Consider the following 25,646-nt stretch of genomic DNA (forward strand, 5'->3'; position numbering starts at 1 on the left):
ATTAAAAAAAAAAATAAAGTGACAAGATCATCACCCTTAAAGGACAATGGGGGCACAGACTTTCCAATCAGGAAGGGGATGCTCTTGTGCCACAGCTCAAGCTGAAGCCCTGCAGGGGTTTCAATCCTACCGTCTTCATAGCAGTACCAATCAGAAAGACCACGTTGCAGCTAAAACCGTAATTTTTAGATCCTTGCTTGACTTCTGTAAAACCTCAAGTGTTAATTTGAGTTTGCAGATAAATCTTTTTGGATCCTAGATAATTTCCAAGTTAAAAACCAGTTTTAAACTTTGGTCACTGAACCCAGTTCCAATTTATCCTCAGTCTTCCACGTTTAAAACAGCTATAAATTAACCAGATGGGTGATGTGTGTAACTATAAAAATATTCAATGTAAGCTCAGGGAGAAAAACAGCTCGATAGTCCTCCCAGTCGTCTAGTTTTCTAGAGTCTAGAGAAAACAAAAGATGTTTACTTTGCTAATGATGGTAATTAACAGAAATGGCTAAGACAGTATTAGGCATAATTACAGGGAGATGCAAGATAACACAGGTAGTTTGCTTCAGGGAATTATTAGTTTCCCAGGATGGTAAATTCACTATGATACGTACATTGCTTTTTGTAATATGTTCATAAGGTTAATTATATTTGGCAAATAAGCCCCCCACTTTTTAAAGTCTCTAAATAATAGGGGCGCCTGGGTGGCGCAGTCGGTTAAACGTCCGACTTCAGCCAGGTCACGATCTCGCGGTCCGTGAGTTCGAGCCCCGCGTCGGGCTCTGGGCTGATGGCCCGGAGCCTGGAGCCTGTTTCCGATTCTGTGTCTCCCTCTCTCTCTGCCCCTCCCCCGTTCATGCTCTGTCTCTCTCTGTCCCAAAAATAAATAAAAAACGTTGAAAAAAAAAAATTTAAAGTCTCTAAATAATAAAAATAATATAAAAGGTTATACTGTAAACGTCCACATTTTAGTAAGAATTTTTGGACTTGGGTTATAATACCTACCGTGTTTCAAAAACCAAAAACCGGTATTAAAAATTTTTGACAAAGTTGGCTCAATGAATTTATCCGTAAAGAGAAAGGTTTATACATCTTTTACTGCACGGTTACATGGTTGGCACATTCACAAAACTAAAATTAGAATTTAGGGGGTTTTGGTGAAATTAACTATTCTGTACCCACTTTTTTTAATCCCTGTAAAATTGACCTAGTGTTATATTAGTTGCAGGTGTACAAAATAATGCTTTGACACTTCTATACTCTCCTCGGTGCTCATCATGGCCAGTGCACTCTTTTTTTTTTTTAATGTTTATTTATTTTTGAGACAGAGAGAGACAGACCATGAACGGGGGAGGGTCAGAGAGAGAGGGAGACACAGAATCCAAAGCAGGCTCCAGGCTCTGAGCTGTCAGCACAGAGCCTGACGCGGGGCTTGAACTCACAGACCGTGAGATCGTGACCTGAGCCGAAGTCAGAGGCTCAACCGACTGAGCCACCCAGGTGCCCCGATGGCCAGTGCACTCTTAATCCCCTTCCCGGATTACACCACGTACCTCCCCACCCACCTGCCCTCTGGTAACCACCGGTTTGCTCTCTATAGTTAAGTATGCTTTTCTTCTTTGCTCATTTTGGTTGTTTCTTAAATTCCATGAGTGAAATCATATGGTATTTGTCTGATTGACGTATTTCACTTAGCATTATACTCTCTAGCTCTATCCATGTCATTGCAAATGGCAAGACTCCATTCTTTTTTTATGGCTGATTAATATTCCACCGTGTGTCCATCCGACATCTTCCTTACTCGTTCATCTGTCGATGGGATACTTGGGTCGCTTTCCTATCTTGGCTACTGTTAAGTAACGCCACAGTAAACACAGGGGTGCATCTATTGTTTCAAGTTAGTATTTCCATTTTATTCGGGTAAATATCCAGTAGTGGAATTACTGAATCAGGTGGCAGTTCTATTTTTAAATTTTTTTTTTAAACTTCCATACCGTTTTCCACAGTGGTTACATCAATTTACATTGCCATGAACAGTGCACAAGAGTTCCTTTTTCTCCACGTCGACACTTATTTTTTGATACTAACCATTTCAATTCACATGAGGTGGTATCGCATTGTGGTTTTGATTTGGATTTCCCTGGTTAGTGACGCAGAGCATCTTTTCGTGCGTCTGTTGGCCATCTGTATGTTATATCTGGCATACTCCGGATCCGTTTTAATAAAGCTCCTTATTTTTTTTTTAAAGTTACGTTTCTAATAGGTATTTACTTTTTGCTGCGAGTTTTAAAATATTGGCTTGTAAGAACTTTTTCTTACATTTGAAAATTGTGTTCATATATTGTCCTCTGACAATTCTTCCCTTTCCCTTTCCCAAATTCAGAAAAAAATAGTGAAAACGTCCTTTAGTCCTAACCTGTCTTTGGGTTTCCTTGAATGGCCACCAGATTACACAAAGATTTGCCCCTTCATTTTAGAAGGGATAAAAGATATAATTACATCTTTTTTTTTTAACATTTATTTATTGTTAAGAGACAAAGAGAGACAGAGCATGAGCAGGGGAGGGGCAGAGAGAGAGAGGGAGACACAGAATCTGAAGCAGGCTCCAGGTTCTGAGCTGCCAGCACAGAGCCCGATGTGGGGCTTGAACTCACAAACAGTGAGATCAGACCTGAGCCGAAGTCGGATGCTTAACTGACTGAGCCACCCAGGTGCCCCAAGATATAATTAGATCTTAACCATTCTCTAAGTTTTAATCAACTCAAAACTTGTGAGAGCTCTGTTTTCCAAATTTAGGATTAAAAAAAAAAAAACACGCAAAACCAACAAAAGTTCCATTTTCCTGAGTTATGTATAGACCATATTAATATGAAAACATTTGAATAATTTTGTACTTTTCGACTTAAAAGAAACATGCTCCTGCCAAGCACAAAGACGGGGACAAGAACGGTCTACAGAGTGATTTGAAAGTTTCAGCATCCCTGTCTATCAGTGACAGTCAGGGTACACACTTTAGGATATAAGCCTAGAGCTACTAGTCGATCAATGTCTTAGCAGCGTGTATGTTCTCAGTCCAAGGTAATCCTTCACTACATCCTCGGAAATCGTTACCCCTCAAAAGAGGCTTTCACTCTCTTCCACTCTGACCACCTATATTCGTTATAATTGTTCAGTCTTACCGCCAGGAGAGGTAAATGGCTGTGGTCTTCAACACTGGTGGGAAAAATTTAAAAGCCTGACCAATGATGTTTCTCGTGCATGGCCTGTCTACAGCTGAATTCTGAGAAAATTGTGTAGTCTGAAGCCAAAGCCTCATGGCCCCTATACACCCCTCCAAATGGATTGTATCAATGGTCTCCAATAAGGAGATAAGTGTTTGCGTCATTATATATTCATTCAAGGACAGATCCAAGGTTTCTTTTCAGAAAATCACAGCTTTGATAGGGACCGAGAAAAGTTCATGTTGTAACAGGCAAATAAATCTTTATTGAGCTCTGTCCCCCGTGGTCTTTATCAGACTGTTACAGTTTCCCATTTCTCCTTGAGGCAATTTCGTTTGATGTTTTCTCGAAATGTGCTCATCAAAATATAAATTTTTATATACAAAAAGCGATCTATATCATTCCCTAAATTTGGCTTTACTTTCTGCTAATTTTTATTCGCATTACTTCCATTTTCTTTTTTATTACATATTAAATCTCAGTCTTCTATTTCAAGCATCGAGGCTTAAATTTCTCCTTAGTAATTACTTGAGCTACAATTCACAAACTTTGGTATGTAAATTTTTATTATCATTCGGTTGTTACTATTTCTAATTCTGCTTACGGTATCGTCTTTGATGAGGTATTTTCAATATGTTTTTAAATTTCCCAAACATAGGGATTTTTTCAGACCTGTTTTTGTTGTTATTGCCTTTCTACTGCAGTGCAAATGTAGTTCATAGGACACAGATTCTTTGGTATTTGCCACTTGTTTTATAACCCAGAATATGAACAGTATTTATAAAGGCTCTTTACATGCTTGAGAAAAGCATGTATACTCTAATTTGGAGATAAATGTTTTTAAGCATCTATTATTATGCAAATCTTCTGCTGTAAAAGGAACGGAACTATTTTTTTTTCTTTTTTTAACGTTTATTTTATTTTTGAGACAGAGACAGAGCATGAACGGGGGAGGGGCAGAGAGAGAGGGAGACACAGAATCAGAAGCAGGCTCCAGGCTCTGAGCCATCAGCCCAGAGCCCGGCGCAGGGGCTCGAACTCACGGACCGCGAGATCGTGACCCAAGCTGAAGTCGGACGCTTAACCGACTGAGCCACCCAGGCGCCCCTAAACGGAACTATTTTTGATTGCCCACAAATTTCAGCATTAGAAGTGAAATAAGTCAGTTAGAGAAAGACAGATACCATGTTTTCGCTCCTGTGGAGCTTGAGAAACTTAACAGAAGACCATGCGGGAAGGGAAGGGGGGAAAAATTGTTAGAGAGAGGGAGGCAAACCATAAAAGACTCTTAAATACAGAGAACAAACTGAGGGTTGATGGGGGTGGGTGGGGGGCAGGGGAAAATGGGTGATGGGCATTGCAGAGGGCACTTGTTAGGATGAGCACTGGGTGTTGTCTGTAAGCGAGGAACCACGGGACTCTACCCCCAAAACCAAGAGCACACTTCACACACTGTATGTTAGCCAATTTGACAATAAATTATATTTTAAAAAAAATTAGGGGCTACACCATGAAAGCCCCCAAGGCCCAAAAGAAGTATGATCAATTTCGGTATGGTGCAGAGAAACCTTCAATAAATAATAGTAATAGCTATCAGTTACTATTTCCTAAAGGGACACACTACTCAGGCTTTCACATGCATAGGTCTATTTAATCCCTACCTCACCCCACTCTTGTAAAGGTGTGGGTCTCATTTTACAAGAGGCAGTCGAGGTCAGGTAGTGGAAACTTGCCTTATGCCACCGGGGGGGTGGGGGACAGACTCAGGTCTGTGTGACCCCAAAGCCAGTGACCTTACACTCCTGCAGGCGGCCACCCCAACTTTGTCCGCCCACACTCAGAACTACCCTAAACATCCCGGCAGGGGATGTCGCACCACCGTGGGCTCCTAGAATAACAGCCTTTCTGTAAAGGTGTCCAGCAACCCTCTTCGTTCACGTAATTAGCCCTGAACTCACCTTCTCGACCAGTGCTGTGCTGTCTGACTTCACGTTAAACAAAATTCAACCCGGTCAATTTAAAGATCTAGTCGGCTTTATTAAACAATGAGTCGGGCAGCATCCCACCCAGCCGGGAGAGAAGAGAGGTAGGGCAAGAGCCATTTGCAAACGAATGCTTCCAGGCAAGGTTGCTTTCCCTGAGGGGGAACAGGAGGGGAGTCTACTCATGCAGATTATTTCATCTTCCTTTGGGGATGGAGAGAGCCCATGCAGTGGACTCACAGGCACCCATCAGAAAAATTTCTGACCGGTTAAGACTGCACTTCCGCGGCGAGCGGACGCTGCATTTCGATCAGGTATTAAGCCTGGGTTTGGGGACTTGGCCTACGTGACGCCATTTTGGGCCTGTGAGTTTTCTTTTTAACACTTCTTGCAGTGACAGGAACAGTCTATGCACCTGTGCGGCCCCACACAGCAGCCGCTTGTGGCCACCAAACACCTGAAATACGGCTGGTGCAAGGGAAGATGTGAACTTCACGTTTTTATTTGTTATCAATTTAGATAAACAGCCACACATGGCTAGCGGCTCATCCTGAGGGACTGCAGTCCTATAAGCTCCATGAGGCCTCCTGTGTGCTGTGTTCGGAGCAGTATCCCCAACCTATAGCAGTGCCCAACAGAAGCGCACGTTCCAGACATTAACATATAAACAACACATTGTAGAGACCTTTCAGGGATACCGTGAAAACCCAAACGTATTCCCCATCCTATCCCCACTTTCAGCATGGGCTCTGGCTCATACATAAACGTGCTTTTTTTTTTCTCGTAACGAATGAAACTTCACTCTAACCAGCTCTCGTACTCCCAGTTCTTGACTGTACGATGGAAATCTCCCATTACCTGATCCATCGGGCCCTCCGGTAAGCACACAATTCTTGGCAAGAATCATACCTCCCTGGCCTGAAGCCTGGCTCCTGGGTCACCTTGGTTGTTGACACTCTTCCCAGATTTGTTCAGGCCCTAAAGACTGGGGATGGCTCACGCTTCACATGCCCCAAGCGCCGTGAGGCAGGCCTGACCTGGCACCTGGCGTCGCCGTGCACCCTTGTGAAGTCCGGGCCCATGTTGTGCTGCTGCGTCTCCACAGCAGCCAACATTACCAACTTCAGGCAGCTGACCAGAAGTCAAAGGACGGTCCACGGAGAAGGCAGAGAAAAAGACACTTGACTTCTGGATGCCGCTGTCGGGAACTGGCCGGCAGAGTGAACACCTGAGGCGCCCGTCAAGGTATCAAACTCACTGAGGCAAGTCCGATTTCCAATGCAGAAACGGGACAACGCGGCCTTTCATCATGGCCTTTGGGGCCTATTTCCTCACACAGACACTTCCATCTTTAAAATGGGAATTAAAGGGGCGCCTGGGTGGCTCAGTTGGTTGAGCGTCTGACTTCGGCTCAGGTCATGATCTCACGGTCTGTGAGTTCGAGCCCCGCGTCGGGCTCTGTGCTGACAGCTCAGAGCCTGGAGCCTGCTTCTGATTCTGTGTCTCCCTCTCTCTACCCCTTTCCCGCTCATGCTCTCTGTCAAAAATAAATAAACGTTTAAAAATAAATAAATAAATAAAAAATAAAATGGGAATTAAAAAGTTCACGCTTGCATGTCCTTAGCACATCATCACCTTACTGCAATTACTGATTTACCCCGATTACCTCCACAAACACCTGACCTTGAGGATACCCCCCAGGTCCACCGATGACAGTTACTCCACGCTCACCCTGCCCCCACCTTTACTCAGTAACCTGCCCTCTGAGGCTGACACCATGTATTTTATACCCCAGGTTAAGTTGACTAACTCGTCCCAATTTGCCCAGGACCTGCCTGGATTTAACAATGAAAATCCCAGGTCCTGGGAAATCCCTCAAACCCAGCCAAACTAGGACAGCTGGCCACACGGGCAGGCATTTATACTCATGAGCCAGGCCCCAGAACTCAGGCCACCCCAGCCTCCTCGATGGCATCACTGCCTGCCTCACTCCAGCCCACCCTGTCCCCCGCCCCCCCTTCCAAAGCCCTGGCCTGTTCTTCAACACCCTTGACTTTCTCATGGGCCCTCAATCTGAGCCAACTCTACCAGCACCTGGTCACCTCCTTGTCCTAACTGAACACCTCGGACAGTAGCCTGGGTGCCAAGCCTCAGGAGCCTAACAGGAAGAGGCTCACGGGTGAAAACACGACTGGAAGGCGATCCATTTCACGTCCAGCCGCAGCGGCACACAGCTCGTTAGATGACTTAAAAGGCAGACGCGGCAAGTCCGTAAGGTTTATTGAATGGGTAGGCAGAGGGGAAAGTGATGAGAAGCTGGAATGCGAGAGGAAAACGTTCGCTCATTCAAGTCGTTCCAGACACAGCAGAGGGACGTGGGGCTGACCTCCCGTCTTCGGCTTCTCGGGGCACGGCTGTCCCGACTCAGAGCCAGCCGGAGCGGACCCGGCCGCAGCCCCAGCACCTACCCTCTGATGTCACGCGCGGAGTCAAGAGCTGCTCCGAGGTGCTCTGAGCGGACAGCACGGGGTGCTCTGGGGATGCTTCACATAGAGGACTCCCTCTCCGTTCTCTGCCCCTCTGGTGACTACTAATGGCACCGAGAGAACCTACAAGAAAGGACAAGTGAGACCGACGATGATGGTTTGGAGTTCCATCATGGTTTGGAGTTCCCACCCACACAAACGCAAACCAGCTTCCCCGCTGCCTGTGGGTCTCCGGCACTCGGCACTAACTCACCTCGGAGAAAAGTCTCAGCGAACACACATCCCACGTCATCCCGAGGGTCGACAACTCACGGCCTTGGGACTTACTTCAACAGCCTCCGGACTGAAGGCTGACCTAAGAGGGAGAAGAAGCATATAAGCATTTAATCTCCAGGCCACCTTCTCCCCAAGTGACATCACTGAGAAGGTCCGCATCCACCAGGCCTAAGCTCCCAGTTTACACGCGCCAAACTAGATTGTCACCAAGATAGAAAGGATGATAAATGAAAAACATCTTAAAAATCCAGGTTTTATAAGAAATCGCGTTCTTTCTAAGAGTTCACGACCAGGGCAACTGACCACAGAGAGTAATTCTCAAGGAGACAGCTCCGCGCTCACTGTTGGGAGCCTGGCATGAGGAACCACTGCATCTTGACCAAAGGGATGGACCCTCATCCTCAGCAGTCCTCCCACACACGTTCACGACTCGTCTGCCCAGCCTGTCACAAGGCCCCAGCAGCTGCCATCCTGTTCCGCGAAGACCCACTTAACACGGCCCGGCCGTAAAAGGCAAATGCCAGATAAACTCCCAACAAAGACTTGTTCTGGTGAGGTGCCCCGGCCTTTGAAGGTCAACACTGCGGGGCCCATTTGAAGGATACATGAAAACACGTCATGAACGCTTGAGAAGATTACACAAGTGACTCCCAACTCAACCTGCAGGACTCCACACCCAGGGGTCTGAATGGCCAGGCCTGGAGTGGGGGGTAGGGGTGATATAAAATGTCTTCAGGATGGTCGCCACTGTCCCTTGAATCCTCCAGCCTGGCTGAGGAGCCCAGGACCAGGAACTAGGCTGTGGGACAGGACAAGCCCCTGACGCAAAAGGGGTGGAGAGCAGGTCTGAAAGGCAAGGGGACCTCAGGGTCATCAGAGGACTCCTGGGCACCGGGTGGTTCACATACACTATTCTCACTACCCTTCACATCATCGTGAGACGGAACAAAAACATGTGGCCCGGCAGGATCCCACCTGCAAGCACGAGACCTGAAGGCAAACGGAAGGGGTCTCAAAACTAGACAGGAGCCCCCAGGCCAGAAGTCTGGGATGGATACCTTGACCTCGCCTCCAACCTCACCTCACTTCTTACCCGGGAGCCAAGACATGCCTCCCAGGGGCACCCGTTGTATCTGAGTCTACAAAGCGAAGGCACCGTCGCAAGGTTTCTGCCTCCCTGAACACAGGGGCAGAGCACAGAATGAGACGCAGACGGTCAGCCTGCTGTTGACGAGGACTACAGAGTGCCCAGCCTGCAACATATACCCTCGCTGACACGAATCAGGAAGCAAGCTAGGCAATCTGGAGTCTACAAATAGATTTCAAAGATCCACAGGACTCAGAATTTCTTCTCCAGTCAACCCCCGGGGTCACCCTTTCCAAAAGAACCCACAAAGCACAGATTAAGTCAGTGAAGGGAGACCTACAAAGAGGGTGGTCCATCAACACATCCTTCTCCTGTCGGCGGGTGACAAGAGAACTCCTCCAGCTTCTGGCTGACCGTGACAAATGAGAACTATTTCTATTGACTCAGAATTGATAGAACTCCTCCTTGCCCCTACAGCAGGCCCCACCTTTGTTTTTCTTTCTCCATTTATTTAACGTTCCTGACACCTCCTGGAGAAGCAATGCATGCTGTGCTCAAGAGACAGTCAAGGAGCAAAGACAACAGACACACGAGCGCTGAATTCACACACTGCCTTGACTAACGTGTTCTTGCAGACTGGCCTCGGCTCCTGTAAATTCAAACAGCAGAAGCCATGATTTCCAATTCTTACGTGTGCCCTCGGGCGCTATGTGAATTTATTCCAGTGTGAAGTCCAAATTAAAAGGTAGGCTTGTTTCTGACAAGAAAATCCGTAACGTGGAAAGACAGAATGAGCCCCCACAGGTCGGGGGGCTAGCCCAGTTACCACCTCACATGGGGGCCAGCAGAGGCCCCAGCTCAGAAGGGAAGGGCAAGGGGAAAAAGCTAGTGTGGGAAAGCTCCAGGGTTTGGAAAGGATGGCTGGACCCTTCAAACACGGGAACTTTTCTCGGTGACTCCTCTCCCTGCACTACCAATGACCAAGGCACAGGCAGCCTGCAGTCACTTTCAGATACGGGAGCAGAAAAGGACAGAAAGAGCGCCAGGAAGGATGGCTCACAAAGCCAGACATGCATGCCTCAGAAACTGGACCAAGGTCTCTGGTGCCTAAATCTACATGCTTTCCCTCACAGCACGGTGCTGACTCCAGGAAGGAAGCCCTTCACCAGCGCAGCTTTCTAGAGGCCTGTCCCCTCTCACTATGTGGGGGATTGCCTCCCAGCCAGGACACAACTCGGAACTCATGGATGCCCACTCTCATCTCGCTGCCTTATCCAGACCCCAGGGCACACGTGTGTGACTTTACAGATGCAAAAAGACACAATTCCAGAGAAGGCTCCAAAACCTTACCTCGGGGCATTTGTGGCCTCGCGCCTGGCTGCAAGACACCTCTCATGGAGCCTCTGGACATGCAGATCCACCTGCAAGAGACAAGGCGTGAATGAGCACTCACAACAGGCCTGGGGGGGGGGGGGGTGCAGAGGGTACCTGGCACAGCGGCCAGCGGATTCCAGCACCCACAAACGTGGGCCATTGCTACCAGGACTTGGACAGCCACACTGCTGTCTCAGGAACAAGAACAACTTAACTCTAGGAAGGGACCTGGGGAACATGTGTGACAGAAGTAATGTCAGTGTTATCCTATGTACCCACAATCAATTTGTTGCTAAGCAATCTGTATCAAAAAGTTGTCAAGGCCAGGTTTTGGAGAGCGAGCCACGCTGACCGGCAGCAATGAGCCTAGAGCAGGAGGGGTAACGGGTGGTGGGAGGGCCCCACGTTCTCCATCTAGTGCGTAAGGGCTGCCTACGTACGCATTCTCAACGATGACGTCCTGCCCAGCTGGGGTACTACTCCCTTCCTTGCTCCTTAACCTAAGAGCAGAGGGAATGTTACCCCCAGTGGACCACAGGCACAGCCCGTGGCCAGGACAAGAGAAACACTTCCAAGGAGAGCAGGATGCCTCAGCCTTGAGCAGATACGGTCTCCCCACTGACAGTCCAGAGTGGGAAAAGCCCATTGCCTCACCATGTAGCATCTCGATCTCCCCTACCCTGTTCTGTTTTGACCCACTGCTACATGTCAGACACCAAGACGGAGGCACTGCCCTCGAGATCACAGCATAGGGGAATGACAAGCAAATCACCAACGTCCAATGTGATCAGGGCTAACCAACGGGGCTGAGGGTGTGGGAAGCGGTGCAATGAGAAGGCAGAGAATGCTTCCCAGGGAGAGCCTTGGGGGAAGAGGGACCCCTGTCAGCACTCCACCACCGGCCCATGAACAGAAACACGCTGAGGCAGGGCCCTTCTCGGCAAAAGGGCACTCGGTGAGCCACCCAGCGCCAAGTACCAGAAAGCAATACAAATCAGCGGACAGAGAGATGTGTACGAAAGCTCCAGAGTTTGGAAGGGACAGGATGGGCCCTTCCAACACGGGGAAACGCTTTCGGCAATTCCTCTCCCTGCACTATCAATGACCAGGGCACGGGCCGCCCACGATCACTTTCGAATGCAGGAGCAGAGGGCAGCGAGTGGGCCAAGAAGGGAGGAGACCTTGGACAGCAGCCCAGGAACTGAGTTGAACTAGGAGCCCAGCAGACAGGCCAATGGCCAGATTTACAGCCTAAGATCACAGAAGCTTCCCCTTATTTGCACGGACGATTTACTGCTCCCTACCAAGAGGTGAGGAGACTGCGCAGAAATACTGAGGATTCATGGTTCTGAAAGACTGGGTGTGGGTGATCACAGAAGAGCGCTCAGGTTCACGTAAGAGCACTCAGCTGGGAACCAGAAAGGAGTCTAGGTTTGCCTCTAAAACGCAGCCCTCTCTCTGTCCATCCCGACACCGCTGCTTGCCTCTCAATGTCACAGCAGCCTTCATCAGGGGCTCTCAGGAGCAGAAGAGGGACCTGACCTGTGCCTACCAGCCTGAGGGGACACAGACAGCTGGGAGCAGCGGGAAGAAGGCACTCTTTCCCACACCTCATCACCTGAACCCCTCCAGCCTCACAGCCCGCACAAGACCTGAGCTCTAGAGAATCCCACTTACCTGGGACCTCCCGATCCACGTTCTTCTCCCTGAGGTCGCCTTTCACAAGCAAGGAACAGCAGTCACGACCCACTCCTGTAAGAGACAAGAAGCCCGTGGCACTGCTTACCCGCCCAGGAACCCACTATCTTTACCAACAGGAAAACACTGAGGGAATCTGGGTCTTAGGAGGTAAGCACACTGAAAGCCTGCCTCCCTCCCTCTACCTTGTGCTCGGTCACCTAAGGTTGTCCCATTTTGGAACCTCTGAATATAGAAAGAACCTTGCGACTTTTCCTTTGCCTGCGTTACCAACGACCAAGAAAAAGGCAGCCTGTACTCACTTCAACGCAGGAGCAGAAAAGGACACCGGGCTGCTGAAATTAGAAACCAGTGTCAGAAGACCCCAGCTGTGGCTCCGCCACCAACTCAGACACACAGACACAGGACCCACTCTCATTCTCCCTTTTTAAAGCCTCACAGAAACTGTGCTGAGCCAAGCATAGAGCGTACAACAAGACAACAGGTGCCAAGAGGCACCTAAAAAAAAGGTGGTGAGAAGTGTGGGAAAGCTCCAGGGTTTGGAAGGGACAGAGGGGACCCTCCAAACACGGGGAAGTGCTTTCTGCAAGTCCTCTCCCTGCACTATCGATGACCAGGACACAGACAGACCATGATCACTTTCGAATGCAGGTGCAGAAAAGGCAGAAAGTGAGCCAGGAAGAGAGAAGGCCCTATAAGCCCCCAGCTGCCCAGCCAAGCCCAGGACCCTGAGAGCCATCACCATCTCATGTAAACACGCCATCTCCCGTCATCAAGAGGGGGCACGTGAAGACCAACTCGCGGCAAAAACGCCTACATTGTTTAGTCCCCCACAGATACAGACGGACGATCTACTACGTGCCACCAACCGTGGGCTCAAAGACAAAGAACACGGACAAGACTTCTGTCCTCCCAGAGCTCTGGCACTTTCCCCACTTAAAACACAGCGGAGCTCAGAAGGACCTAACCTAGCCAACGTGATGCGCTCGCCACAGGCTGAGGCAGGATCTGAACCCAGACCTCTCTGGCCCCCAGACACACCCCCATCCACCACACCAGGCCTCCTGGGGGCTTTCTCAGAACCCGCAGGAGCTCCAGGACGCCCCCCCCCAACCCCCCACCGTGGTGTGGCAGGAAGGCAACGAGTCCCTGCTCAAGGATCTCCTGAGCAGCAGCACTTACCCAGGCCTCACCCCCTGGACACCGCGGGGGCACATCCGGCGCTGCGGCTCAGGGTCCTGCAGCAAAGAAGGGGGCGCTGCCTGACGCACAGCCCCCAAAGCCGTCCAACGGAGAGTTTCCATCTGCTTCCAACAGAGCCCCGGAGCCCGCAACGCCTACGCAGGAGACAGCACGGGGAAGGGGCTTTAGTGCAAAACAAAGACACCGGAATCGGCCTCTGCCGCTCTGGGGCCCCGCGAGCGCCCCCAATTGAAAACTCACACAACCGCTCTGCACAACGGGGGTTTTAACGCTTTCTCTTAAAGGTTGTTGACGAGAAAACGAGTTAACGCTCACATGGTCACTTCGTGGGCAACCGATGAAGCGCTTTGGGGGATTCGAGGCCCAGAGCCGGAGGTAGGTGTGTGCGTGAAAATCACGCGGCCCCGGGAGCTCTTCAGGCCCGGAGCCACACGGGGCTCCGCACCACTGGCGGCGGCACTCGGTCCGCGCGTCGCCGGACCCGCTTCTGGTAGTTGGCGGGACCCGAGTCTTCCCGGCGGAGGGGTGAGGGGGGCTGAGGGCGAGCGATCCGACCCGGGACACGCATCCTGAGAGGTCCGCACCGACCTCTCGGTGGAGGAGCTGGGCCCGAACCCAGGGGCGAGGCCTGGAACCGCGGCTGACCTCTGCCGGCTCTCCCCGACTCCTCGGGCCTCAGTTTCCCCGAAAGGTGGTGGGGGGCAGACCACGCGCCCAGCGATCCCCGCAGCGGACTCACCCCGGGCTGCCGCGACCTATGGCGCGGGACAGCGGCCGTAGACACAGCCGACAGTGCGGGAAGCTGCGGATGTCTGGGGATTGCGGGAGATGGAAACCAGCGGCGTGGACGGCTCGGGAGAACCGGCGGGGCGATCACAGCAGCAGGAAGTTCCTCTTCCGCCCAGCGCCGGCGGAAATGCAGCTGGAGCGCGGGTAGCGTCCTAGAGCGGCGTTTCCGGGAGGCGGATCCCGCGCAAACGGCCCTGCCGCGCCCCCTGGTGGCGCGGAGCTCAAATTCTGACTCCGTTAGGGCTTGGAATAACTTCCAAGAGCAGCCTGAAATTTGGGAAATAACATTCACTCACTTGTTTTGCTTTTCTCTTTATTCTGTTTTTGCCACTGATTTGTCATTAACTTATAGAAATGGTTGCTTTTTCACGTGAGCAGCTGTTATTAGCAAGAGCTCATGCTGATTGCAGGGAGTTTGGACCATAGGGTTCTTGCCTGATTGACCGCTGTATTCATAGTACCTAGTTTAGTGGCTGGCACAATTGAATAAATGAATGAATTCTGACCATATATTTGGACATTGTCAGAATAAAATATCGTTCTGATGCCCTGAAAGTAGAACGTGAGAGTAACAGGGAAAAGTGGGCAAGTGCTTTGCTAAACTTAGTCCTAAAAATGAGTCTTGGAAGCAGTAGGGGTTTGATCAAATTTGCAGAGTGGCAGAGAAGATGGATAGAAGCCCCTTGCTGCCGAAAGGACACTGCAGACAGGCATGAGACGGGGCTCATGGCTCCCAAATCTCACAAGCACTCACACTGCCAGCATCCTGGGCCACGTGTACCTCTCGAACCTGCCGCAACCCTGCCATTAACTCAGCCCCCATTCTGAAGTGTAAACTTCCGTGTGCCTGGGGAGGGGGTTCCCCCGGTCAGATCCCTGGTGCTAACCGGGTCAGCACAATGTGGAAATCCAGGCCTGACGGATGCAACCGAGGAGGGCGGTGGGGGGGTCTCTGAAGGTGAAGCACAGAGCAAAGATCCAAAGCATGATAGTTGCTACCCTTTAGTATTTCTGAGAAAGCTGTCACTGTGAGGACACTGTGGGATTGTTGAGGAGGTTGAGAGAACGTGCTGTGTTTGAAAAGGCAGCACTCTCAGTAGAAATACAAGGCTATCCACATGTGTAATTTAAAATGTTCTAAGAGCCACGTTAAGAACGTACCAAAAAAAGGTGAAACTAATTTTAATAGTGGATTTCATTTAACCCAGTATAACCAAAATATTATTTCAGCAGGTATTTTTAAATTTTAATGTATTTTTAAATGATTAATGATCACTGGGTGTTGTATGTAAGCGATGAATTCTGGGAACCCACTCCCAAAGCCAAGAGCACACTGTATACACTGTATGTTAGTTAACTTGACAATAAATTATATTTTTAAAAAATTATTGATGAGATATTTGCCATCTTTTTTTCTCTGTACAAAGTCTTTGGAATCCGGTGCATGTTTAACACTAACAGCACATTTGGACGAGCTGCATTTCCAGTGCTCCATAAGCCACCGTGGCTGCTGGCTGCTGTGTTCATCAGCTTTTGGATCAGCCCTTTTGAGCCAGAGGAGCGAAGAAGCAAGCAGGAGGCTGAGAGCATGTCCCTTCTACAGTCCCCAGCACCCCCATGAATCTGGGACATTCTAGACGGGGCAGGGCCTCCCGCGTGGCTCAGGTTGGGGGCCTTATTGTCCTGAGCTGGAGATTAAGGCAAGGGTGCCCTAAGAAGATTGTGAAAGAGGAGAGCAATGATTCAATCCTAGATTACTCTCCTGCACCCTTTGCTCCCATGATGCCAGGGAAGGGATCTGGGGCAGTTTATTTGTGCATCCCCGGTGGCTGCAAGAGGCTAGGATTCTAAGAGGTGTGGCTGACGCTCATTAATCATTAGTGTAACAGGATGTTAAAATGGCTATTTCAGCAAGACACCAAGGTGGCATACAGAGATAGGATATAGGTAGGGATGAACTGCTGAACAACAACAAACTGCTGTTACGGTAAGCAAATTGTGGCCCAATGTTGGCAAGTTTTGAAGGTTCCATCTAATAAAATGGCAGCTGCCTTCCAGAGAAAGTATCTAGACCAGATCTAGACCAGATCTAGAATTTACTGCTTGTGACTCCAAATTCTCTCTTCCAAGTTGACGCTTTTCGCAGTATACACAGCCATCAAAAAGAGGGAGAATTATGAATTCTATTTCTTAAGATAGTCCCACCCCCTGTCCCCAAGAGGGAGAACAAGAGGAGTGCCTGAGTACCAGGAGTTCCAGCAGAAACATCTGGGAGCTTGATATAGGTTACCTGAAGGTGGGGAGCACAGGTGAGCCCCGCCTACCCTACGCCTCAGGCCAAGGTGCAACATCTTCTTCCGCAGGTGTAGAATCTGGGGTAGTGAGGCAGGTAGAATAGGGAAATGTCGGGTAACTTCCGGAGGAAGGACAAGGAACAGGGAACTGGCCTGGCACCTGTTGAATAACAGGATGCCCGTGGCCAGGATTAGCCACTGAGATGCGCAACTGCAGCATAAATCCCCAATTAACCTGCAACTGAAGAGAATGACCCGTCCACTGGGGGGCGCTAGAGGACTCCTCCTAGATCTTGACTGCATACGAAGGTTCCCAAGAGAAAAATCAAGGCCAGCGCAAGGGATCAGGCTGGCGCATGCCTAATGGTATACAGGGGTCTTGGGACTATTTCCAGAACCCTACAGGAATATTCCACCTGTTGATTATAACTGCCTGTTAATCAGAATCCCACGTCTACGCAGCGCCACTCAAATTCTCTGAGCGTGCCTGCACAACCTCGTCTTCAAGCGTGTACTTTTGCTTTACAATAAAGCTTCTCATTTATGTTTTACTCTGATTCTGCCTTGAATTCTTTCTTGCCGCAAAGTCAAGGACCTGGCACCGGCTGGTGGTTGAGGGCTCAGGACCCAAGAACTTCCCCAGTCTCCCGTGTCAGTAGGAATGTCCTTCTGCTACCCAAGATGTCCGGCCCAAGAGAGAGCCCGCTAGGGTGAGGAGACCCCAAGGAGAGAGCCTGTTCATGTCCCTAGAGAATGAAGGGTGCAGGAGTGGGTTTCCCCAAAGAAGCCCTGGAATAAAAAGGCCAAGAGAGAAAGACTTACATTAAATATGTGCCCAACCTGGAGACTAGTCTCCCCCCACCTTAATCTTCATTCCATCTGTTCTGATCCTGGAGCTATTGGGGATAGGGAAGTGGGTGGAGTCCTCCTGGTGAAGAGAAACACATTTGGATAAGGGAGAAGTTTCCTGGCCCCTCCCAGCAAATAGCAGCCCACACTATGCTTGGCCCCAGCTGGTGAGAGAAATCTTACCTATAAGTTATCATTGAAAATGTGGTTCGTATATTGGACTGGGCTTTTAAAATAATTGAATAAAAACTATGTTCCCTATTTTTTGTGATTGTAATACTTATTACCTAAGAATGATCAGAAAAGCTATGAGGCCTGCCTTATAGTTTTCTAGGGTCAGGGAAAAGATACTTCCATTTAGAAAGTCTAAAGAGGGGCACTTGGGTGGCTCAGTCGGTTGGGCGTCCGACTTCAGCTCAGGTCATGATCTCACAGTCCGTGAGTTTGAGCTCTGCATCGGGCTGTGTGCTCAGAGCCTGGAGCCTGTTTCAGATTCTGTGTCTCCCTCTGTCTCTTCCCCTCCCCCACTCACACTCTGTCTCTGTCTCTCTCAAAAATAAATAAACATTAAAAAAATTTTTTTAAAAAAAGAAAGTCTAAAGAGACAGGCAAAAAAAAAAAAAAGTATGATTGCATACCAGTTGCATACCAGGAGTCCTGCTTTCAACAAACTGGTCACATTAATAAAGATATGGACTGTGGCTGGGAGGCCAACATTCCACCATGCTGGAGTTTGTGACCTCACAGTAGCTGAGAGATCCCTGTGGTCTAGAGCCCCTTCCTTGGGGAGGTGGAGCTGAAACTTGTTGGGCAGATTGTTCCAAGGAGGTGGTGTCCAGGGTCCAGTCTGGAAGCCAAGAACCAGCCCTGTGAGACCTGCAGGAGCTCCAGGCCCTGTCCCCTTACTAAGAATGCCCACCATGCTGGAAACCTTACTGTACCTGGCCATTGTCCTCCTTTGCGTCTTACTGCTCCTCTGTTACTGTGTCTTTCGGGAGAAGTAGACTGGCTCCTGCAGGGTGGGACTGAGACCTGACAGAAGCCATAGCCAGTCTAGCCCCTCAGCGCCTCTCAAGCAGGACAAGCTCTTCCTAAGCTGCTTGTGGCCTGAATCTTGGCCTGTTCTGGGGTCTCCAATAGCCCCAGGCCCTCACCAGATGCTTCCCACCATGGTTGGTTTCCACTCACATCTCAGCCTCTCCTGTCTAGGTCGGCTAGCTGGGTCCCTCCCAGCCTCTCTCCTACTAGTTTTGCTTCTGGTTCATTTTTGTCCTGGGCTGAGGACCACCGGTTCTGGAGAGGGACTCAGCATGCGCTCACCGAAGTTATAATTGGCTCAGGACTCTGCCATGGAGACAGGCATGAGAAGATGTGGCCCTCTCCACCTCCAGAGGTTGGCAAGGCTGGGCCCTGGAGAACTGGAGTCCTAGCTAAAGACTGATAAACTCAGCGATGACTTTAGACTTCCCTTCTATCCACGGTGGACAATCCTTGAAAACAACCTTCTTGACTAATAAAGCTGGATGTTCCTAGCTAATTAACTCGGCTGAACAACAACTTGGAACCTTCCTTGCTAACTGAATCACTGAGATATTTGCGGGTCATTACTTAAACTTTCCTGGCTTGTTAACGTTCTTGCTTGAATACTTGGGCATTCTAGGATAATATTTGACTTTGCCTCATTATCTTTCAGCATGGTAGCTGACCACATCCATTCCTCACTCTTAAAACCTTGGATTTTCCTGACCAAGAGCATCGGACTTCCCCCCTCCCCCGATACCACCCCCGGGCTATTTCTCTGGGACTTCCAAGATAAAAACAGAAGAATGCTTCTATGATTCCACCATTATGTATGATATTGGCAAATGGATTGTGATATATATTGTATTTCTAGAATTCTAAGAAATTTTTAAAGTTATAAATGGATATTAGTGTTTATCAAGTGATGGTGATGATCACAATGTTGATCCTAAAATGTATTAAACCATCTTCCTCTAACTCAACACCTACTTTTTTCATGTTTATTTGTTTTTGAGAGAGAGAGAGAGAGGGAGGGAGAGACAAAGCAAGCAGCGAAGGGGCAGAGAGAGAGGGAGACACAGAATCCGAATCAGGTGCCAGGCTCTGAGCTGTCAGCACACAGCCCGACACGGAGCTTGAACTCACGAACCTCAAGATCATGACTTGAGTTGAAGTCAGATGCTTAACTGACTGAGCCACCCAGGCGCCCCACTCAACATCTACTTTTTAAAATTAAAAAAAATTTTTTTTTTTTTTTGAGACAGAGACAGACAGAGCATGAGCAGGGGAGCGGCAGAGAGAGAGGGAGACACAGAATCTGAAGCAGGCTGTCAGCCCAGAGCCCGACACAGGGCTCGAACTCACAGACGGTGCAATGGTGACCTGAGCTAAAGTCTGATACTTAACCAACTGAGCCATGCAGGCACCCTGTCAACATCTATTTTTTAGGCACCTGGGTGGCTCAGTCAGTTGAACATCCATTTTTTAAAAAGCCCTTATGGTACTAAGTTTCAATGTATTGTCTGACCTACCTTTAAATTTTTTAATTGCAGTACAATATACATACCTTACGGGTTATCATCTTGACCATTTTACTTATTTATTTGGGGGGTGAGTGAAAGGGGAGAGGAAGCAGAGCCCAGTGTGGGGCTTGATCCCACGACCCTGAGATCATGCATGACCTGAGATGAAATCAAGAGTCGGGTGCTCTGACTCAGCCCCCCAGATGCCCCTCATCTTGACCGTTTTAAAATATTCAGTTCAGTACTGTCAGGGACATTCACACTGTTGTGCAACCGGTCTCCAGAATTTTTATCTTGCATAACTGAAACCGTACCCTTTAACCAACGATTCCCCATTCCTCCCTTCCCCAGCCCCTGACAGCCACCATTCTCCCTCTGTCTCTGAATTTGACTCCCCTAAGTGCTTCATCTAAGTGGAATCACGTAGTATTTGTCCTTTTGTGTCTGGTTTATTTCACTTAGCATGATGTACTCAAGGTTCTTCCATGCGGTGGCATAGGCCAGAATTAATTTTTCTTTCTTTCTTTCTTTCTTTCTTTCTTTCTTTCTTTCTTTCTTTCTTTCTTCCTTTTTTTTAGTTTATTTATTTATTTTGAGAGATGGGGGTGGGGAGAGAGGGAGAGAGAGAGAATCCCAAGCAGGCTCTGTCTGCCCTGTCCATGCAGAGCCCGATACAGAGCTCCAACTCACGAACTGTGAGATCATGACCTGAGCCGAAATCATGGGTTAAACACTTAACCGACTGAGCCACCCAGCTGCCCCATATCTTATCTATTTTATTATTTTTTATTTTTTTAACGTTTATTTATTTTTGAGAGAGAGACAGAGCGCAGGCAGGGGAGGGGCGGGGGGGGGGGGGAGGACACAGAATCTGAAGCAGGCTCCATGCTCTGAGCTGTCAACACAGAGCCCGATGCGGGGCTCGAACTCACGAACCGTGAGATCATGACCTGAACTGAAGTCGGAGACTTAACCAACTGAGCTACCCAGGCGCCCCAATGTCTTATCTATTTTCAAGTTTAAAACTAATAAAGTTTTAATAATAAAACTGAGGTTCAGAAAGATGAGGTGAATTGCTAATACAGCTAATATGTGGCAGGGAATAATTTTAACTGTGTCTGTTGTATTCGTTTTCTAGGGCTGCCATAACAAAGCACCACCAACTGTGTGGCTTACAATGGCAGAAATTTATTCTCTCATTCTTCCGGAAGCTAGAAGTCTGAAATCAATGGTCAGACGACATTCACAAGATAGGAGCACAGTTCCCGCCCTTCAGGGACATTGGGGCCAAGGCTAATTCCACCTGAAAGTTGCCAATATATTTTTAAAGATGTTTATGACTATTTTCATGAGCTGGACTGTAATTTACTTTCCTTCACTGACCTTGTCTAATTTGGGGGTTATGGTTGTTACACGAACTGAGAACAGCTCCTTCTTTTTCTATTATCTTGGAGACTGTGTAAGGCTGAAAAGCTGGGTATGATGTTTTCTTTCGGGAAATAGTGTTAACTAATGATTCAATATTTTATTATTTAAAAATTAAAAAAAATTTTCAGTTTATTTTGAGACACAGAAAGCGAGAGAGACAGAGCGCGTGCGTGCGCGCGCGTGCGCGCGCGCGCACACACACACACACACACACACACACACACACGAGTCAGGGGTGGGGGCAGAGAGAGAGGGAAAGAGTGAACTCCACGTGGGCTCCTGGAACCTACGAACCCACCAGATCATGACCTGAGTAGAAACCAAGAGTCAGTCGCTCAACCAACTGAGCCACCCAGCTGCCCTGCCTGATTCAACATTTTTAAAGTGTTACAAGATAATTCAGGTTTTCTATTTTTCCTTAAGACAATTTTGCTATATATTTTTCAGGAATGTGTTCATTTTACCTAAGTTTTGAATTTTATTTTTGTCTAATTTTTTACTCTCTGCTCTGACTGTACTATGACCCCTTTCTTTCTTTTTTTTTCTTAAAGTCGTTTTTATTGAGGCGAAATTCTTCTAGTAGAGAATTAACCATTGGAAGGTGAACAGTTCAGTGGCGTTTAGTACATTCGCAGTGATGTGCAACCAGCATTTGTGAAAGCTGAAAGGAAAATAGGGTCACATGTGTCCAGGGGTTTTATTTTTATTTTATTTTATTTTTTGAAATTTATTGTCAAATTGGTTTCCATACAACACCCAGTGCTCATCCCAACAGGTGCCCTCCTCAATACCCATCACCTACCCTCCCCTCCCTCCCACCCCCCATCAACCCTCAGTTTGTTCTCAGTTGTTTTTTTTTGTTTGTTTGTTTTCAACGTTTTTTATTTATTTTTGGGACAGAGAGAGACAGAGCATGAACGGGGGAGGGGCAGAGAGAGAGGGAGACACAGAATCGGAAACAGGCTCCAGGCTCCGAGCCATCAGCCCAGAGCCTGACGTGGGGCTCGAACTCACGGACCGTGAGATCGTGACCTGGCTGAAGTCGGACGCTTAACGGACTGCGCCACCCAGGCGCCCCCGTTCTCAGTTTTTAAGAGTCTCTTATGCTTTGGCTCTCTCCCACTCTAGCCTCTTTTTTTTTTTTTTTCCTTCCCCTCCCCCATGGGTTTCTGTTAAGTTTCTCACGATCCACATAAGAGTGAAACCATATGGTATCTGTCTTTCTCTGTATGGCTTATTTCACTTAGCATCACACTCTCCAGTTCCATCCACGTTGCTACAAAGGGCCATATTTCATTCTTTCTCATTGCCACGTAGTACTCCATTGTGTATATAAACCACAATTTCTTTATCCATTCATCAGTTGATGGACATTTAGGCTCTTTCCATAATTTGGCTATTGTTGAGAGTGCTGCTATAAACATAGGGGTACAGGTGCCCCTCTGCACCAGTACTCCTGTATCCCTTGGGTCAATTCCTAGCAGTGCTACTGCTGGGTCATAGGTTAGGTCTATTTTTAATTTTTTGAGGAACCTCCACACTGTTTTCCAGAGTGGCTGCACCAATTTGCATTCCCACCAACAGTGCAAGAGGGTTTCTGTTTCTCCACATCCTCTCCAGCATCTATAGTCTCCTGATCTGTTCATTTTGGCCACTCTGACTGGCGTGAGGTGATATCTGAGTGTGGTTTTAATTTGTATTTCCCTGATGAGGAGTGATGTTGAGCATCTTGTCATGTGCCTGTTGGCCATCCGGATGTCTTCTTTAGAAAAATGTCTATTCATGTTTTCTGCCCATTTCTTCACTGGATTATTTGTTTTTCGGGTGTGGAATTTGGTGAGCTCTTTATAGATTTTGGATACTAGCCCTGTGTCCGATATGTCATTTGCAAATATCTTTTCCCATTCCATTGGTTGCCTTTTAGTTTTGTTGGTTGTTTCCTTTGCTGTTCAGAAGCTTTTTATCTTCATGAGGTCCCAATAGTTCATTTTTGCTTTTAATTCCCTTGCCTTTGGGGATGTGTCAAGTAAGAAATTGCTACGGCTGAGGTCAGAGAGGTCTTTTCCTGCTTTCTCCTCTAGGGTTTTGATGGTTTCCTGTCTCACATTCAGGTCCTTTATCCATTTTGAGTTTATTTTTGTGAATGGTGTGAGAAAGTGGTCTAGTTTCAACCTTCTGCATGTTGCTGTCCAGTTCTCCCAGCACCATTTGTTAAAGAGACTGTCGGGGCGCCTGGGTGGCTCAGTCGGTTAAGCGTCCGACTTCAGCTCAGGTCACGATCTCGCGGTCCGTGAGTTTGAGCCCCGCGTCGGGCTCTGGGCTGATGGCTCGGAGCCTGGAGCCTGCTTCCGATTCTGTGTCTCCCTCTCTCTCTGCCCCTCCCCCATTCATGCTCTGTCTCTCTCTGTCTCAAAAATAAAAACGTTAAAAAAAAATAAAAAATAAAGAGACTGTCTTTTTTCCATTGGATGTTCTTTCCTGCTTTGTCAAAGATTAGTTGGCCATACGTTTGTGGGTCTAGTTCTGGGGTTTCTGTTCCATTCCGTTGGTCTATATGTCTGTTTTTGTGCCAATACCATGCTGTCTTAATGATTACAGCTTTGTAGTAGAGGCTAAAGTCTGGGATTGTGATGCCTCCTGCTTTGGTCTTCTTCTTCAAAATTACTTTGGCTATTCGGGGCCTTTTGTGGTTCCATATGAATTTTAGGATTGCTTGTTCTAGCTTCGAGAAGAATGCTGGTGCAATTTTGATTGGGATTGCATTGAATGTGTAGATAGCTTTGGGTAGTATTGACATTTTGACAATATTTATTCTTCCAATCCATGAGCACGGAATGTTTTTCCATTTCTTTATATCTTCTTCAATTTCCTTCATAAGCTTTCTGTAGTTTTTAGCATACAGATCTTTTACATCTTTCATTAGATTTATCCCTAGGTATTTTATGCTTCTTGGTGCAATTGTGAATGCGATCAGTTTCTTTATTTGTCTTTATGTTGCTTCATTATTAGTGTATAAGAATGCAACTGATTTCTGTACATTGATTTTGTATCCCACAACTTTGCTAAATTCATGTATCAGTTCTAGCAGACTTTTGGTGGAGTCTATCTGATTTTCCATGTATAATATCATGCTATGAACCCTTTCTCATTCCGAAAATTGTTTGCCTCTGCTGCTCTACGTATGGTTATGTTCATTTTCTGCCATTTTACTTTCTATTTTTGTAATTTCATTGATTTGCTCTATTTAGATCTTTCGAGTGTCCTTTTTTCTTATTATTTTTTTAACGCCTCCAGTGCTATGAGCAGACAGATGGAATTCTTCTTGCATTTTAGAATTAAGTGAGTCCCTCTTTCATAGCAAGAATGAGGATTTCTCTTCTCCTGTGTCAACATTTAAAGCTCATCTGTTGGGGTACCTGGGTGGCTCAGTCAGCTAAGCATCTCACTCTGGGTTTCAGCTCAGGTCATGATCTCATGGTTCATGAGTTGAAGCCCTGCACCGGGCTCTGCGCTGACAGTGTGGAACCTGCTTAGGATTCTCTGTCCTCCCCCTCTCTGCCCCTCCCTTGCTCATGAGCATGTGCACGCTCTCTCTCTCTCTCTCTCAAAATAAATAAACATGAAAACAATAAAAATAATTGGGGCGCCTGTGTGGTTCAGTCGCTTGAGCATCCAACTTCGGCTCAGGTCATGATCTCACGGTTGGTGAGTTCGAGCCCCGCATCGGGCTCTGTGCTGACAGCTCAGAGCCTGGAGCCTGCTTCAGATTCTGTGTCCCCCTCTCTCCGCCCCACCCCTGCTTGTGCTCTGTCTCTCTCTGTCTTTCAAAAATGAATAAACGTCAAAAAAAATTTTTTAATAAATAAATAAATAAATATAATAAAAAATAAAGCTCATTTGTTACAGGCCATGCAATGAGATGTCGAGGTAAGACCCCACCCAGTTCCTAACTACTTCGCATACTATTCCTCTGCCCCTTCCCTGACTTCAGCTTCTGATTCTTCTTCCTCCCTTTCCCCGAACTTCTTCCTGTTCTCCCTTTCTACGTGAGCCCTTCAATACCCTACCAAAGCATATCACTTACAAGAAGCCACCTTTTTGTTTTTTTTTTTTTTTTTTTTAAATTTTTTTTTAACGTTTATTTATTTTTGAGACAGAGAGAGACACAGCATGAACGGGGGAGGGGCAGAGAGAGAGGGAGACACAGAATCGGAAGCAGGCTCCAGGCTCTGAGCCATCAGCCCAGAGCCTGACGCGGGGCTCGAACTCGCAGACCGCGAGATCGTGACCTGAGCTGAAGTCGGACGCTTAACCGACTGAGCCACCCAGGCGCCCCTAGAAGCCACCTTTTTGGAAATTAATAGAGGGATAACTCTATTCATGGTTCCACAGCTGCTTTTGGATCCATACTTCCTCACA

General features: G+C 47.8%; 1 protein-coding gene and 3 non-coding genes across 4 annotated transcripts; all 4 read right to left on the reverse strand.

The window, feature by feature from the left end:
- Positions 1 to 7,463: 7,463 nt before the first annotated feature.
- On the reverse strand, positions 7,464 to 14,936 carry LOC131486355 (uncharacterized). The gene is made up of 6 exons (XM_058686408.1): positions 14,858 to 14,936; positions 14,064 to 14,380; positions 13,304 to 13,458; positions 10,400 to 10,470; positions 7,940 to 8,041; positions 7,464 to 7,809 (listed from the first exon to the last, which is right to left on the reverse strand). Exons 1-5 carry the CDS (start codon positions 14,934 to 14,936, stop codon positions 8,010 to 8,012), a joined length of 654 nt encoding a protein of 217 aa, XP_058542391.1. The 3' UTR covers positions 7,464 to 7,809; positions 7,940 to 8,009.
- On the reverse strand, positions 9,939 to 10,069 carry LOC131486439 (small nucleolar RNA SNORA71). Its single transcript, XR_009249342.1, has one exon. It is a non-coding gene; the product is annotated as a small nucleolar RNA SNORA71 (small nucleolar RNA).
- Positions 11,436 to 11,568, reverse strand: LOC131486436 (small nucleolar RNA SNORA71). The gene has a single exon (XR_009249339.1). It is a non-coding gene; the product is annotated as a small nucleolar RNA SNORA71 (small nucleolar RNA).
- LOC131486437 (small nucleolar RNA SNORA71) lies at positions 12,642 to 12,774 on the reverse strand. Its single transcript, XR_009249340.1, has one exon. It is a non-coding gene; the product is annotated as a small nucleolar RNA SNORA71 (small nucleolar RNA).
- Positions 14,937 to 25,646: the final 10,710 nt, after the last annotated feature.

Source organism: Neofelis nebulosa, chromosome 9, assembly GCF_028018385.1.
Source record: "Neofelis nebulosa isolate mNeoNeb1 chromosome 9, mNeoNeb1.pri, whole genome shotgun sequence".
In the NCBI taxonomy this organism is placed as follows: domain Eukaryota; kingdom Metazoa; phylum Chordata; class Mammalia; order Carnivora; family Felidae; genus Neofelis; species Neofelis nebulosa.

Bases quoted from the DNA above. Each gene is read 5' to 3' on its own strand.
- LOC131486355 (XM_058686408.1), bottom strand. From the start codon at position 14,936: ATGGGGGCTGAGTTAATGGCAGGGTTGCGGCAGGTTCGAGAGGTACAC. The intron at 14,381-14,857 runs GTGAGATTTGGG...CCCAAATTTCAG, and splicing joins TGCTGGCAGTGTGAGTGCTT to GCTGCTCTTGGAAGTTATTC. The intron at 13,459-14,063 runs GTGAGTCCGCTG...TCTCCTGCGTAG, and splicing joins ATAGGTCGCGGCAGCCCGGG to GCGTTGCGGGCTCCGGGGCT.